The sequence below is a fragment of the Paroedura picta genome, chromosome 5 (assembly GCF_049243985.1).
Source record: "Paroedura picta isolate Pp20150507F chromosome 5, Ppicta_v3.0, whole genome shotgun sequence".
NCBI classification, from domain to species: domain Eukaryota; kingdom Metazoa; phylum Chordata; class Lepidosauria; order Squamata; family Gekkonidae; genus Paroedura; species Paroedura picta.
The window spans coordinates 98,273,944-98,291,001 of NC_135373.1; the positions used below are offsets into that span (position 1 = coordinate 98,273,944).

The following is a 17,058-nucleotide window of genomic DNA, read 5'->3' on the forward strand; positions in this document are numbered from 1 at the left end:
AGCTTACAATCATCTTCCCTTCCCTCTCCCCACAGCAGACACCCTGTGAGGGAGGTGAGGCTGAGAGAGCCCTGATATTACTGTTTGGTCAGAACAGCTCTATCAGTGACCGTTTACGCACTGGAGGTTTCATGCAGGGCTGCAGACTGGAGTTTTAGTTGTGGCAGGTTAGCCACCTCTTCCTGCACCCATATGGGGGAGTATTTGGCCCAGTGCATCTCATCCGCCCCCAATCCGTGCTCCTGCGTGGGAAGTGGGGCAGTGAAGTTCCCAGTGCATAAACGGTCAGTGTGTGGAGAGTCCAAGGTCACTCAGCTGGCTGTATGTGGAGGAGGAGTGGGGAATACAGCTTGCCAGATAAGAACCATTATAGATATGACCTGCAGGCTCCTCCTGGAGGAACAGAAAACAAGTGAAAATGTAGGGATGGAGGGGAAAGGGCTGGAATGGAAAGGACTGGCTAGATCTGGAAGTGCCTCCTCCTTTTCCTTGACTGGTGTCAGACATGAAGTTCAAATATAGGGAGGGAGTTGTGGGCATGAAGCCTGTGGTGAGCTGCAGCAGGGCAAAGGAGAGGAGCAAATGGGTCCCTCCTGATATTACCTACCACGGGCCACACACACAGTTGTAAACATGAAGGCAAGACAAAAAGATTAAGGTGTTTGGTATTTAAAGTGTCATAAGCTTCACACTAGATGAGATGCTTTGACTATGGTCATCTCACAGTCACCTCTTACCTGCAGGAAATACATTTCCCAAACACTCCTGGACCCAGTTCAGACTGGAGTGTCAGTCTTAGTTGTTGGGATGTAGAAGCAAAATTATGAAAATCGTCACATGTTGTATGGAACAGATTTGCACATGCAATATGTGTCCCAGTCCCCTTTCCATTTTCCTGATATGGAGGTCTAGGATACTGCTGAAACTGAACAATAATCAGTATGCTGTTTGGATCAAGACCCATGTGTATAGGATAGAAAATGAAAGTTATAATTGTTTGAAAGGAAGAGGCCTGTTTCCATTAGAAAAGAGTAGTAAATTATGAATCTTGCAAACCCTGACAAATATTTAGATGATGGTTGTGAATTAAATTGGAATTAACTGTTCTCTTTAGCCAATGAAGACAGGAGACTGAACTTCATATATCAATAAATATGAATCTACTATGCAACCATATTTAAGCTGAAGGAGGAAAAATGCATGTTAAATGGAGGGAAGAATAATTTGGAGAGTGTGTTGAAGGGCAATAAATGATACCATGATAATTCCCACTTAAATCATTTCCAGGTTAGATTGCTGCAATTCACTCTGGGGCCAAACAAAATGCAGCAGAGATTTCTGGCTGACACAAATGTTAGGGAGTGTATCTTGCCGTCTTAAAAGAACTGAGCTGACAGCTATTTTGTTTTGGGGCTCACTTCACACTGCTGGTTATCAACAATGACTATAATGAATAGGCAAGCTTGTTTGGCAGCAGGCCAACACACTAGTCCCAAACACACTACTCCTAGATAGTTTAGGGTTTGAATACTGCAGTCCTGAGCAGAGTAACACTTTCCTATGTTCATTCAAGTCAACACAAGAGAATTTCTTGCCAGTATCTCTGTTAAACTATATAGACTTCCCATAAGCCAGTTTGGTGTAGTGGTTAGGAGTGCGGACTTCTAATCTGGCAAGGTGGGTTTCAATCTGCGCTCCCCCACATGCAGCTAGTTGGGTGACCTTGGGCACACCACAGCACTGATAAAGCTGTTCTGATCAAGCAGGAATATCAGGGCTTTCTCAACCTCACCCACCTCACAGGGTGTCTGTTGTGGGGAGAGGAAAGGGAAGGTGATTGCAAGCTACTTTGAGACTCATTCGGGTAGAGAAAAGTGGTATATAAGAACTAACTCCTCCTCCTCCTCCTCCTCCTCCTTCTTCATAATAACCTTCTGTAATAATGAATGGGTGGCCAATTTACAGGAATAATCCAGATAATCCAGTCATTATACAATAGCCATACATGCCTTCACTTTCTGACAACTCAGGTAGGCTACATTAAGTTGATGAAATGGATTCTTAATCCTGTATCCAGCAAAGCAGCAAGATGGATAGATCCATGTGACCTTCTTGCATCCCAAGCTTGTTGATGGGTGCATATATGGTGCCTCACTTGGCACCTATGTGGAACTCATGCTACTCCAAACTTCTTAAGTGCTTCACGTGAAAAAGAAATACATGTCATTGGGAAATACGTTCAAATGATTGATGAGTTTTTCCAGATGTTAGTCATGTTTCTGAAAATGGTATCAGAAAGCAATGTTCTCCATTATGTAGCATAAAAAGAACACAGAGAAGGTGAGTGATAGTGGCCTGAAACTGGGGGAAAGGGTTTTCTTTCCTGTTAGAAGCATGATTGTGTTATCTTTTCTTATGTCTTCATATCTCCAAAATATTTGTAACAGCTTCTCACTTCATTTTCACATCTAACAATTTCAACACCATTTTTCATTCTCATATCCCAGCACATGCTTATTTTGGATTCAGTCCCACAAGCACTGACTGAACCTGATGGGAGGCATAATGATTTCTAATTTCTTCTGCTTCAGCTGCTATTTGTCCCATGCTGGCCATGAACAGAGCTGTCTCTCTTTGTTAGGATCAAAGGATAAAGAATGATGTCAGACTACATTAACACTCACACACACAGAGTGCATTGCTCATGATTGCGGTTCTCAGAAAGAAGAAAACACAGGAAGGAAGCATCAAGGAAAGGGTTACTGTCCACAGTGCTGCCCATATTTTGTGTTAAACCATGAAATCATCCTGGAGCCTTCTCTTTCTCTCCTCTGTGTAACATACTATTATTAACAAAAACACATTCAAGCCCAGAAAGAATAATCTGGTCACAAGATTAAAACGGCTGTTAGACTGTGCTTTGTAGTCAGGCAGCAAACAGAACCAGATTTTGCCTGTCCTTGAAGCCAAGTGATTGGTTCTTGAAGGCATTGCTCCTCAGCTTTAGTATTTATTAGCCCATGACCTTTGCTGCTGTATAAACATTTATAATAATCAAATCAAATCAAATAAAGCACTTTAGCTCAGGCATAAGACAAAGAGAAGGGAGGATGCTTCAGGGGAAGAAAATAATCAGAATGTACAGGTTTTCATTTTTACACTTGCTTTTAAATGTTCATATATGTTCTGTGGGTAACTTCATAACTTCTAGGAGTAGATCCAAATCTCTCTGTAGATTACTTTTTGTCAGAAACCTAAGACCTATATCCAAAGTCTTGGATAAATTTAAATTATTTAAAGGGGTTAGACAGGGATGTCCCCATCTCAGACAGACAGACCAGGCAGACAGACATTTGTATAGGATATTAAACTTCTATTCATGTATGAGGGGACAAAACTCTAAGGCTAAAATTCTGCTTTATGCAGATTATGCTGTTTTTACAGTATAACTACAAAATCCACAGACATCTTTAGTGGCATTATTATTAAAATAAATAAATCTAAATCTAAGTTGCTAGGTTTCAGTCTGGATGAAAAAGAAAATACCCTTAACATAACATCCAGTTTCTCAGTGGTTGGATATTTAGGTATAGAGGCTTTAGATAATCTTACGGTTATTTTCCATTATAATCTGAATGAAATCATTAATAAAACTGAGTCAGATTTTAAAAGATGGACAAAGTGGAAGATCTCATGGCAAGAAAGGATTGCAATTTTAAAACTAAAATCTTAGGCTCACTTTTCTGTTTCAAAGATTCAAAGATTATTTGACAGATTTATTTAGAGGCAAAGAAAACCTAGTGTAAGAAGATGCATTATACAGGAGAAAAGTGGTTGAGCCACTACAAATATACAACATTATTATATGGCCTCTCATTTTAAATATTTATTAGAATGGTTTAGAAAGAAGGAAAATAGGATGGGTTGACAATAATGGGATGAATGTTCCTAGAGGCAATTCTAAGTGTTTGGGGAAAGCTTTGCTGTTCTTGCCACTGATGCCTGTTATTGACAAGCTTTTTTTTTTAACAGCTAGACTTCTGACTTGGCTGGGCAATGTATTTAATAAATGTACAGATTTCTGTGAAAATTGTGAGATGAAAACCTGAAGCAAAGTGAGTAAGATAGCAGGTTCTGAAATGATATGAAAATTCCAGTATGTGCAATTAAACTTTATTTGGTATATGAAAAGAGGGTAGAAAGATGGCATGGTAGAGGCTGATCTAGGATGCTAAGCAGGGTCCATAGAGAAAGTCTCCATAGCGGAAGGCAATGGCAAACAATGTTCTCACTTGCCTTGAAAGCCCCTTGATAGGTTGCTGTAAGTTGGTTGCAACTTGATACCCTTTACACACACATACAAACACATAGAAAATACATAGAGTATATTTAGACCTTTAAATAATTTAGAAATGTCGGTATATGAACCAATAAACCAACAAGCATCATTATGCAAACTATATAGTATGTTCAAGGAATGGGAAATAATAAATGAGGGATACAAAACGAGATAGAAAATAGATTTAAAGAGAGAAATAACCCCAAATAAATGGAATAGAAGTTTTAAAGGTTTTAAGAAGAAGAATGGTGGAATAGGAGAAAAGAACCTGAAATTATTTCGGATGGTACATGTGGCAGATCTTCAATACTTGCAGGTGGCATCTTATTTCTCCCTCCACAAATTTCCTCATCCCCTTTCCTGAAAGCCCCCATAGTCTCTTCCCTTTTCCTGCTTCCTTCCCATCCACCATTTTATGTCATAAAATTTTCCTGTAACTTTGGTGATTTTTGGAAATCTAGGCCAAGATCTTTGCTACATATAATTTATGTGTGGGCATTAATAACCCACAGCAGAAACAGCCACCCCCCCTATCTTTCAGCCCAGCTGTCCACATAGATTTGATATTACATGTGTGTGTGATTCTCAAGAAAGCAGAATGTTCCTTTTAACCCTGATCTGAATTTCCACTTTAAAAACAAATATAGACAGCAGTTTCTGGGGTCTAAACAGGTGGCCACGAATGTCCCTAACCCTTTCTTAACATGAGGGCAGCAGAATCCATGTATGAAATGAAACTGTGGCATGTCTCAAATACTGCTTCAAGGTGTTAAACACCTTAAAATAACAGAGCCCAGCCCTTTGGAAACTGGGTCATGATGGGGAGGATTTTATTCATAGGAGACCCGACTTCCGACACCTACGTCCATACACGCACTCACAAGCGCATCAGCAAGAAGCGGCAACTGCGCGCGCAACTTTCGGGTTTTTAAAAAATGAGGTACAAATGTGATCATAGAGATAAGCAAGCACCGTCGACGTCTTAATTGTACCGTCTTAAAGACTAATTAGCTTATTGCAGCACAAGTTCTCGTGAGCCACATCTAATTACTCACTCTCCTCGGGCGGCTTGTCCTATAGGAGCCTAGGCTCAAAACCCGCATGCGCAATAGGAACCGCAGTGACCTGCCCCTCCAGGATTCTAGAGGCCACGCCTCCCGTGTGACGTAAACGCGACGCGCCGAATGAGTGGCGGCAGTTTGAATCCGAGAGTGCGTCTTTTTAGGCCTTCAAGATGTCGACGTTGACGGCTTTTGGCAGACTCCCGACGTTGAATTCTGCTACCATTTTGGTATGTACTGGCGGACGGGCGGCGCCAACCGGCCTTTCCCCTGAGCGTCTTGCCCACGTCCCCCGCTCCTTTGGGGGTTCTGCTCTGGTACTTTGCTCAACAAAGGTGGGCGTCGACAGGACACTAGGCATGTAGCCCGCCTTCCCACCGCTCTGATTGGTTGCTACGTCCCGTCCTTGCTTTGCTATTTGCTCGCTAGGAATTTGGCGTGACGCTTGGCTTCTCGGGGCGGGGGGCGGGATTTGCGCTTGTTTTCGACTGGCGGCTCTCTCTTGAGGGAATGACGGCGCCCCTCTGAGCTTTTGACCCTAACGATTAGGAGTTTTTTAAAGAGACATAATGTTGTTAGAAATTGTATATGTGGGTACATTGACTCACCACCACCAATATTAAATTTGTACTAGTTTGAAATCGGGGAGTTTTAGAGTCTAAATTTTAGACCGACCAGAGGAGAGAGAGGAGCCGAGCTCGCTAATAAAGGAGAAATGAGGGTAGAGGGACCAGCTAAGAGGCAGGTCAGGAGAAGTGGATTTCTGAAAACCTTTACTAGTTTCATTCATCATCTCCCCTGACCCCCGTGTAGCGATTGGCCTAATTAGTTGTTGTTTTTCTTTAATAGTTGGTGGGCACAAATGAAATTTTCCAGCAGCAGTTTGCGGAGGCAATCCTCAAGGAAACGAAAGATTTAAAAATAAACATGTAAGTGAAAGAGAGCAGCCTTTCTCTTCTCAGTTTATATTGGAATATTATCTGAAATAATCAGCTATAGTTTTATTGTCTGTTTTCTCCAGCGCTTTAAAGTAATGAGCATTTTAATGTTATAAGGCTGTTTCATTCTGGGATAAAGGGTAAAAATGAGGAACATGCTATGTATCCTAGTTAATGTTATTTATAATCTGCCTTTTTCACTGAGACCCCTGACTTGGATAGTCCCTGGGTAGCCCAATACCATCTCAGATCTCAGAAGCTAAGCAGGGATGGTCTTGGCACTTGGAGCAGTGACCTCCAAGGAATACCAGGGTCATGATGTGGAGGCAGGCAATGGCAAACCACCTCTGAACATGTCTTGCCTGGCAGCCAGACAATCTTAGGATCTCCTGGCTATATTACATGCATGCCATACAATAAATAAATCTCATCGAGCCTCAAGGTGAATCGCAATCAATAGAGCAGGATGTCCAGAAGGCAATACAATAGGCATAGCATGAATATTAACATGATGAGATGTTTCTTAAAAAGCAAAACTTACATAGTGGGAGCTTGCCTACAGCAACAGACAGTACAAGTTCTACACAGTGGTATAGTCCACAGTCTCCCAGGCCTCTTTGAGCCACAAAATTATAGTGCAGCCATATTACATGTCCAAAAGGTAAACCCTTTTACTTGGCAATTTTCTTATAGTTCACTGTAGTTTTATGTGAAGAAAGCAGTGGAGCAATTCTGTAAGCATGGATTTGACTGTGCAGAGGGGTCTTGGCTCAGTGGTAGGGCATCTGATTTGCAAAGTTCCAGGTTCAATGGTATCTCCAGTTAAAAGTATCAATATAGGAGTAATATGAAGGACCTTGGAGAGCTGCTGCCTGTCTGAGTAGGTGGTACTGACCTTGATAATTCAGCGGCCTGATTCAGTGTATGGCAACTTTATATATGTATATATTTAGTAGTACTGCATTGGCCATGTTTCACCAGTGAAGAACAAACATTCATAGACGTAGTCAGTTAAAACTGAGAAATGAAGTTAAGTTCATTGTTCCTGATCTTCAAACCAACGTTCTGTTACAAGCCTGCTTTCATTGTTGTTCCCTTTTTTGCTAGTTTCTGAACTCTTGAGTAAACGTGTGTATTGGTTTGTCTTTCAGTCACTTGGCAGACTGTCTCCCTTTACCTCCAGAAAGAGATCACATTCGGCCTCGGATTGACTTGATTGTTTTTATGGTTAACATGCAAAGCAAGCACAGGTAAGGGTGGTGACTGTAAGTAAAAATAAGTTCATGCCAGTATAGCAACGCTGGGTTAAGACTCGAAAGAAAATATTTAGCAGGTAACTGAGTCTGTTGCCTTTGTTAAGGCAGATCATGCCATCTTGCTGAGCCAGGTGAAGACAGAAGTGCCAGAGGGCTTTGATGCTTTATTAAAGCCATTTACTTTGAGAGCCCTGGACTCAAGTTATGGTCTACACTTGGATTCATTTCAGTTTAAGGAATTATAATTTCCTGATCAAAATTTTAAAACGAGTCTTTGGCCTCAACTATTTAACTACCATTGAATTAATTAATGTACAGCTCTAATTATATAGAAAACTTGTGTGCATGAGTAGCATTACAATTTTTGATATGCCTTTTGATAGGTTGTAAAGCAGGTCTGACAATCAAATAATAACTCTCAGCCTTTTCTAACTAAGCTGTGTACTTTCTTCTTTTTTTACTAGTTACAGCAACATTGAAGCTTCTTTGGTCCATGTAGATGCCAACTTTTTTCTTGGGAAAGTGTGCTTTCTGGCTACAGGTGGTATGTATTAGGCATCTGTTCCTACCAATATACCTTATTCATTAGTAAATGCCTCGATGGTTACCATTGACATGAGACAGAGCATGGTGTAGTGGTTAGGATGTTGGGTTGATAGATGAAAAGCCCACAAAATTCACTGGGTGACTAGTCACACAGATTTGCCTAACCCTTCTCACAGGGTTGTTTTGAGGGGAGAACAATGTTGTCAGCCTCTTTGGGGAGAAAATGAGGTACAAATATTCAAATAAATAAAGTAGCAGCAAGTGTGTGGGGTACTAGGGATGTGGCCTGGGAACTAAGGGGGTGGGCACCCATAAAGGTTTGGAACCACTGATGTAAAGAGTTCTTTTCTGCTTTGTCTTTTTATAGCTGGTAGGTTAAATCAAATCAGCGTGGAAGTGAATGCTGTCTTAAAGCTGGCCGATCTTTACTGCAGCCCTGTTTTATTCTGTGAGTTGGAAGTAAGTGTCTCAACCTTTTAATGGAACATAGCCTGGTATCAGCCTATCCCCTTTGCCCCTGCATCAATAATACAAGAGCCCTTTTGCAATTGATGTCTTGGCACTGATATATTCAAATTACTAAAGCAAAATCATACCTAGACTTTTGTTCTATTTGGCTTTAAAAGGGGGTGGTGGGGATAACTAGAAAGTTATTAAACCATGGATCAGGATTACTCACATAGTTTGCTACTCTGGTATCTGAGCAGTAGGTTTAAAAGCCAGTTTTCATTCTTCTTTTTCTTTCTCCAGATTATATTTAAAGGTAAAGGTATCCCCCTGTGCAAGCACTGGGTCATGTCTGACCCTTGGGGTGACGCTCTCTAGCGTTTTCATGGCAGACTCAGTACGGGGTGGTTTGCCAGTGCCTTCCCCAGTCATTATCGTTTACCCCCCAGCAAGCTGGGTACTCATTTTACCGACCTCAGAAGGATGGAAGGCTGAGTCAACCTTGAGCCGGTTGCTGGGATTGAACTCCCAGCCTCATGGGCAGAACTTTCAGACTGCATGTCTGCTGCCTTTCCACTCTGCACTACAAGAAGCTCTTAGATTATATTTATGTATTAGTAAATTATTTATTTGTCCATTGGGTTTTCATGGCAAAGATACGGGAATGGTTTGCCATTTCCTTCTCCAGTCGATCACCTTTGATCAGAGCTCTCAGCTATGACCTGTCCGTCTTGGGTGGCCCTGCACAGCATAGTGAATGTTCAAAAATGTTTTATGTAAACCGCCCAGAGCCGTAGGGAAGGGCAGTATAAAAATATAAATTAAATAAATAAATAAATAAAATAGCTCATAGCTATGCAAGCCCCCTTGCCACGGCAAGGCAGCGATCCTTGAAGGGGCAAGGCAGCGATCCTTTGCTAGCAAAGTTATACTCAAAATTTTACAAGCTAGGCTCCAGCAATATGTGGATCGAGAACTTCCACAAGCAGGATTTCGAAGAGGCAGAGGAACTAGAGATCAAATTGCCAACATACGGTGGATCATGGAGAAAGCTAGGGAGTTCCAGAAGAACATCTACTTCTGCTTCATTGACTATGCTAAAGCCTTTGATTGTGTGGAGCACAACAAATTGTGGCAAGTTCTTAAAGAGATGGGAATACCAGAGCATGTTATTTGTCTCTTGAGAAACTTATATGCAGGTCAAGAAGCAACAGTGAGAAGTGAACATGGAATCACTGATTGGTTCAAAATTGAGAAAGGAGTTCAGCAAGGCTGTATGCTGTCGCCTTGCCTATTTAACTTGTATGCGGAGCACATCATGAGAAAGGTGGGATTAGAGGAGTCACAAATTGGGATCAAGATTGCAGGGAGAAATATCAACAACCTCAGATATGCAGATGATACCACTCTAATGGCAGAAAGTGAAGAGGAACTAAATATCCTGTTGATGCGGGTGAAGGAGGAGAGTGCAAAAGTTGGCTTGAAACTCAACATCAAGAAAACGAAGATCATATAGCTTAAGCGATGGGAATTGAGTACGTACTTTTCAAGATAAGAATGGATTGTGTTTTTATATAGATTAATGATTACTCTGCCAGCTGGCTGTTTCCTTTTTTTCTCTCTATTTTTCTGTAAACTTAAGAATGACAGCAGTAACTGTTAGGTTAGGACTAATATGCAATGGGAACTGACTACATATCGCTTGAGATAATATCAGACTATACTATGTATGGTATACATGCATAAACGATGTATAGACTATGTATTAATAATTACTTATTAGCTGGTAGTTTTTTTTCCTTTCTTTTTTACTTTTCTGTAAATGCTTTATATAACAATAAAGAATAAAATTTCATAATAAAAAAAAGAAAGAAAACGAAGATCATGGCATCCGACCCTCTCAATTCCTGGCAAATAGATGGGGAAGAAATGGAGATAGTAACAGATTTTATTTTCCTGGGCTCCAAGATCACTGCAGATGGGGACTGCAACAAAGAAATTAAAAGACGCTCCTGAGGAGGAACGCTATGGCAAATCTAGACAGCATCCTAAAAAGCAGAGACATCACCCTGCCAACAAAAGTGCGTTTAGTCAAGGCTATGGTATTCCCAGTTGCAATGTATGGCTGCAAAAGTTGGACCATAAGGAAGGCCGAGCATCAAAGAATTGAGGCTTTTGAACTCTGGTGCTGGAGAAGACTCTTGCGAGTCCCTTGGACTGCAAGGCGAACAAACCAGTCAGTCCTAGAGGAGATCAGCCCTGACTGCTCCTTAGAAGACCAGATCCTGAGGATGAAACTCAAATACTTTGGCCACCTCATGAGAAGGAAGGACTCCCTGGAGAAGAGCCTAATGCTGGGAGTGATCGAGGGCAAAAGAAGAACGGGACGACAGAGAATGAGGTGGCTGGATGGAGTCACTGAAGCAGTAGGTGCAAACTTAAATGGACTCCGGGGAATGGTAGAGGACAGGAAGGCCTGGAGGATCATTGTCCATGGGGTCGCGATGGGTCGGACACGACTTCGCACCTAACAAAATTATTTATTTATTGTATTTCTATACCGCCCTCCTGTAAGGCTCAGGATGGTTTACATAAAACATAGGGATATACATTGTAATCATAATAGCAATAATCATAACAGTAAGAACCAATATTGAGTAATGATATTATAACAGTTAAACAATACAATAGAACTTGGTAAACAGAACATGTAGGGAGGTCAGTTGGGTTCATTATGTGCAGGGATGTCTGGAGGGCCAACAGATGGTGTTAAGTCAGCCTCAACCAAATGCCTGGTGGAGGTGCTCCCTCTTACAGGCCCTGTGACATTTTTTTTGGGGGGGGGGGGCTGTTCTTACGTCAGTTGTTTTTAGGAGCCATGATGGGCATGGATCTAGTGGGCAAGTGTTTGGCCTTGTTGCTGTTAGCATTCTGTCCATTTCAGCTAATGAGAGTTGTCTGAAGTAATTAAATGTTCTCTTCAGAGATGGCCAAGGAGCTTCTAGTTCACTTTCTATGTCCAAGCTTGGGGGGAGGTCATGGTAGAGCGTCGAGATTTTGTTTGTGAAATGACTCATAAATGCCTCACAGCTAATATCTAATTGACTATTGTTTTAGTGCCTTTCATTGAGGGCAGTGAGGGACCGAACTATCCTAAATAATTGTGCTGGGCGTGAGTGTGCAGCCACAATGGAAGTCAAGTAAAAGTTGTGTTTTACTGACTTCACTGCTATCCCATAGGCTTTCATCTGCATTCTATAATATGTTCTCGATTCTTCGTCACAAGTCTTCCTCCAGACTTGCTGTAGTTATCTCAGTTCCCATTTCTTATTGCCCCTCAAATACAGTTATGAACTCAGCATTTGCAGATGTGAATTCATGGCTTCAGTCAACTTGTTCAATGCTAGTAAGTAGCGTGCAAGAACATTGCAAAGGAGATTTGGTTCAGGAATGGAAAGCTGGTTTTGTATGTATGGTTTCCAAGGCTTCAATCCATGAGATCTCCAGCTAAATAATTTTAAGTAGCAAATGTCATCATGGTCTGTATTGCAATAGCTAAAGCACTGATGATATCTCTGCATTGGATAAAGGTTAGTGGGAGTGAGGCCTGATCAAGACTTAGTGACATGGTTAGAAAAGGCCATGGGATGTATATTTTCTGACATTATATTACATGTAAAAATATGTAAAAAATAGGGATCAGGATCAATTTTTGGGTTAGGGTTAGCATTAGCTAAGGCATGGTTCAGGTTGGTTAGTTTTAAGGTTTAGAGCTGGGGAAGATTTAGTGATATGGTTAGGAAAGGCAGTGGGATGTATAAATATTTTTGACGTTATTTTACATGAAAAATATGTTAAAATAGGGATTTATATTTAGGCAAATTCACAGGTTAGGGTTAGCTTAGGTATGTTTTGGGTTGGGGTGTTTTTAGGTTTAATGGGAGAGTTAGGGCTGGGCAAGACTTAGGGATGTGGTTAGGGAAGGCCATGGGATGTATAAATATTTTTGACATTATTTTACATGTAAAAATATGTAAAAATAGGGATTAAGAGTGATCTTAGTCATAGTTCAGGTTGGGGAGTTTTTAGATTACTGAGAGTGTTAGGCCTGGGGAAGACTCAGTGGCATTGTTAGGAAAGGCCATGGGATGTATAATTTTTAAAATATTATTTTACATGTTAAAATATTTTTAAAAATAGGGATTTAGATCAGGGGTAAATGTTAGGGTTAGGGTGAGCTTAAGCATGGTCCAGGTTGGTGAGTTTTAGGTTTATTTGGAGCATTAGGACTAGGGAAGATTTAATAATCTGGCTTGGAAAGTCCATGGGATTTATAAATATATTTTTACATTGTTTTACATGTAAGAAACATGTCAACAAATATGAATATGAAATTTAGGGTTACTGTTAATTTAGGTATGTGTCAGGTTGGTGAGTTTTTAGGTTTAGAGTAGGGATTCCCAGTGTGGATAGTTTACCCCATCCCTCCCCCTCCCCCCCCCTGCCGGAACAGTGGAAGAATCCAGGGGGACAGTGAGAAATTTGGGGCAGTGAGGAATTTGGGAGTTGTACGGGACAACAGTCTGAATCTTCCTGCTGCAGCTGCCTTTTCCTAGCCTGAGACATTCCAAAGAGGCTTGCCATTGCCTCCCTCCAGGTAGTAATGATACTGGACATCCTTGGTAGTCTCCCATCCCATTGCTGACCAGGTGGCTTTTACAATAAATGGCTTTTTTCAGACTAAAAAAAATGGCCACTGCGCAACAATAAAAAACAAAATTTAGGCAGTACATTGTGTCAAACCAAAACTATTTGGGAACTACTGCTCTAAATGATCTTTTAATTCCTACCATGCAACACCTAGCATTTTGAAATCCTTTCTTTAACACTAATAGAACTTTTGCTCTCCTCTTCCAGTGCGAGAAGATCAGGACCGCCACTGCTCAACGACTGCTCCGGATGTTGCAAATATGTGCTGGTCACGTGTCAGGGGTTTCTGCCCTCTCCTTCAGTTCCTTAATGAAAAGCTCCATTGATGACTCCAGTTTCCTGGCATAGAAACTTTCCCTTTTTCAGTTTTGCTGTTAGTGTTTTTTTTGGGGGGGGGGGGAGGTAGGGGAAGAAGATGCAACATCACTCTTTCAGAAATGTATGCCTCATTTCCAAGCAAATGAACCAATGAGTCAAGAAAGTTCTGTTTATCCATCATGGTAACAGAATGAACTGAAATTTCAGGCTCCCCTGGCAGTTTGGTTTGCAGAGTTCTAGGAGGACAGGGGGGAGTGACCATCCTCTCTAAAGCCAGCACTGCCACTCCAGCCAGCCTGCCTTGCCAGCTCCTTTCCTAGTGCTCCCAACTCCCAAGTGCCAGTCACGGCCTGTGACGTCTTGCTGCTTGTCATCTTAGAGGTGCAACCATGATATCTGCCTTTGTGCCTCTGCTGAAAATGCTGTCCACAATGGATGGAAAAAAGAAGTGATGGTGAAACATATATTTCCCATGGAAATAAGAGGGAGAGTAATAACAATGGACATATGTAATGACTATGATAAAAACAAAATAAACTTTTAAAATTAATTCTAAGAGGGGGGAGTTTGTAATGCCACTGCCTTTTCGTGTGTGTGTGTGTAAATACATTTTAAATAAATGTTTTTTTAATAAGGAGTACGGGATAAATTTCTTCAAAACATTGTAATCGGTCTAAGATCATTTCTTGGCTTTTGGAGAGGGTGTCTTCTGGCCCTGTGTGCTTGACAATAATGGGAGGCCTCTAATGTCCTGCGTTCTGAAATTAAAGGCCTCCGCTGTACAGCAAGAATTCAGATGGCCATGATTTTGGGAGAGATTTTCCAGGATTGTCTATAATCTCATTCACTAGTTGAAGTAGATGTGGAGAGACAACATGACTCATCTTCTTGTAATATATTGCACTCAGTCCGTCCGGCCCTGGGGCTTTCTGGGCTTTTGTTGTCATTATTGCATCGTTTATTTCTTGCATTGTAATTCTTTGATTAAGAATTTTTCTGTGATGGTCTGTGAATTTGCTCATTGATATTTTTTGACAAAATGTTCCGGGGTCTATATTTTGTTCCTTTTTCGTAAATATGTTCTGGAAGAATTGGGTAAGACATGAGTGAATTTCTACTTCATTATTATAGTTCTGGCCTTCATGTGATAGCTTTGTGATGCTATGCTTCTGATAGCTCTTCCGCAGTCTTTGAGCCAGCCATCTCCCCGGTTTATCTGCCCATTCAAAGTTTTTTTGTTTGAGATAGTCGAGTTTCTTTCTCATTTCCTCCACCTCTAGGTTGTCTCTCTGTATTCTTAGTAATTTTATTTGTTTTGCTAATCCTCTAGTTTGATGTTCTTGATGTTGCTTTTCTGTCTGTTGCAATTTTTCTTTTATTTCACTCAGAGTCTTTTCTTTTCTTTTTCTTATTGTAGTATTAAGTCGTAAGAGTATGCCTCTCATATATGCTTTACTGGCATCCCACACCGTGGCCGATGAGGAGTCTGGAGTGACATTTAGTTTGAAGAACTCTTGTAGACTTGCTTCGCAGGTCTGCTGAACCTTTGGGTCCTCCAGAAGATAATTATTCATTTTCCACCTTCTTATTCCGACTCTTTTCACACAAAGCTCTATTTGTAATGGGTTGTGGTCTGCGAAGGTGTTTGGTAGTATCTCTGAAGTTCTCAGTTTGTGTAACATTTGTTTTGACGTCCAGCATTGATCCAGTCTTGAGTAGGCATCATGTCTGTTTGAATAGAAGGTATATTGGCGCAATTTTGGATGGTGTTCTCTCCATACGTCCACTAGAGCCAGGTGCTTAAAATTAGATCTTGCAGAAGGTGGAAATGTTGAACCTGATTTCCTTGAAGATTTATCCCAGTATGAATCTTGGACTGCATTAAAGTCTCCGATTATCATTACCTCATTTTCCAATGAGTCCGAGTTGGACAGGAAGAAATCCCTATAAAATGTCTCTTTGGCGTTGTTTGGCGCGTAAAGGTTCACCAAGACAAAGTTTTGCCCGTCAGGAAGCTTAATCCTAAGGATAGAAAAGCGTCCATCTGGGTCCTCGGATATAATCTTCGCATTTATATTGGGGTTTACAATATATGTCACCACCCCTCTTTTCTTTTCCTTTGCTGATGCAATCCATTCTTTTCCTAGGCTTTTGTTTTTTAATAGTTTTTGGTGTCTTTTTGCAATATGGGTTTCTTGTAGACATATTATATCACATTTTAGTTTTCGTAGTTGATTGAAAACTTTCGATCTTTTGTTCGGTGAATTTAATCCATTAATATTAACAGAAACTATCTTCAGAAGCTCCATTTTTACTTTCTGGTCCCAGCACCTTTTCTTGCTACTCCCTTGTGTTCTTGCTGGCTTGTCTGTTTTCTCTGTTCTTCTGCCAGGGCAGAGCCTTCGGCTAGGGTATCCGCTAATTCTTGTGCTTGTTGTAGTGTTTTTATGATCCTTCTTCCAGTTGGTAATATAACTTCCAATGCGAATGGAATTTTCCAGAAGTATCTGATGTTTTGTCCAATCAAAATTTGCCGTAGGAAGTGAAATTGTGCCCTTTTTTGTAATATCTCTGGTGGCAAGTCTTGAAAGATCTTAACTTCTTGGTCTTCCAGGGTGAATGGATCTTCTCTATGCTTTCCTTGGAGTGCGTTCTTTGCTGACTTAGATTCAAAGCCGACGAGAATGTCTCTTGGCTGGTTGTTTCTCTTGGCTGCTCTGGAATTTACTCTGTAAGCTTTCTCGATTTTCACCTCTTCTTCCTCCATGTATGAAGCGATCGCCTCAGTGAGTTCTTTCTTTAAATCTTCCTTGCCAAAAGATTCCGGGGCCCCTCTGATTTTCACGTTCCTACTTCTCACTTCTGTTTGCAGGATTTCAAACTTGTCATCTGCTCCTACTCTCCAGCCTTCCAGTTTTTCAATTTTAACGTTGTGTTCTTTTAGTTGTTTTGTATTTCCTTCTACAAGTGTTTTTATTCCATCTATACTATCTGTGAGTTCCTTCTTGATGTCTTGTATTTCTTTGGAAAGTTCTTTAGATTGTTTTTTTAATGCTTCATCCGTATAGGCTTTTATCTCTTTGCTATGTTTCTCTAGAAGGCGGGCTATTTTTTCCATATCTAAGCTTTCTTCTTCTGAGCTTTCTTCCAGTTCTTCTTGGTCTTGTTGTTGTCGTTTCAGTCTTTCTAGTTCTTTTTCTTTTTCCTTAATTTTCTTTGCCTTGGCAGCTGTTGACATATCCTTCTTTCTTCTCCAAAAGGCTGTCACATCAACCTTTAATTTCTTTTTTGGTGATCTATCAGCTTTGGGGAGTTGTCTATCTTTTTTTCCAGACATACATTGAATACAAGTTATATTAATCAACAAGTGGTTATATCACCTGGTATATGTCGCTCTTTGAACTCTATTATTACAGGACACTATTAAATCAGCATATATACCG

General features: G+C 40.8%; 1 protein-coding gene across 5 annotated transcripts; it reads left to right on the top strand.

Moving 5' to 3' along the window:
- The first annotated feature begins 5,364 nt into the window (after window positions 1-5,364).
- CENPM (centromere protein M) lies at window positions 5,365-14,252 on the top strand. 5 transcript variants are annotated; one of them, XR_013231317.1, is made up of 7 exons: window positions 5,378-5,630; window positions 6,250-6,329; window positions 7,490-7,588; window positions 8,059-8,138; window positions 8,508-8,599; window positions 11,935-11,993; window positions 13,505-13,578. XR_013231317.1 is itself a non-coding variant. In XM_077339351.1 (6 exons), exons 1-6 carry the CDS (start codon window positions 5,574-5,576, stop codon window positions 13,621-13,623), a joined length of 516 nt encoding a protein of 171 aa, XP_077195466.1. In that variant the 5' UTR covers window positions 5,365-5,573; the 3' UTR covers window positions 13,624-14,252. The 5 variants fall into 5 exon arrangements, 4 of the variants coding, with proteins under 4 accessions (XP_077195466.1, XP_077195467.1, XP_077195463.1 ...); XM_077339351.1 differs by lacking the exon at window positions 11,935-11,993 and having other exon boundaries at window positions 5,365-5,630; window positions 8,508-8,588; window positions 13,505-14,252; XM_077339352.1 differs by lacking the exons at window positions 11,935-11,993; window positions 13,505-13,578 and adding an exon at window positions 9,773-11,927 and having other exon boundaries at window positions 5,369-5,630.
- The last annotated feature ends 2,806 nt before the right edge of the window (window positions 14,253-17,058 follow it).

Excerpts from the sequence above, each read along its gene's own strand:
- CENPM (XM_077339348.1), top strand. The coding sequence starts at position 5,574 with ATGTCGACGTTGACGGCTTTTGGCAGACTCCCGACGTTGAATTCTGCT. Across the intron at positions 6,330-7,489 it reads AAAGATTTAAAAATAAACAT|TCACTTGGCAGACTGTCTCC; the intron begins GTAAGTGAAAGA and ends TTTGTCTTTCAG. Across the intron at positions 7,589-8,058 it reads AACATGCAAAGCAAGCACAG|TTACAGCAACATTGAAGCTT; the intron begins GTAAGGGTGGTG and ends TTTTTTTACTAG.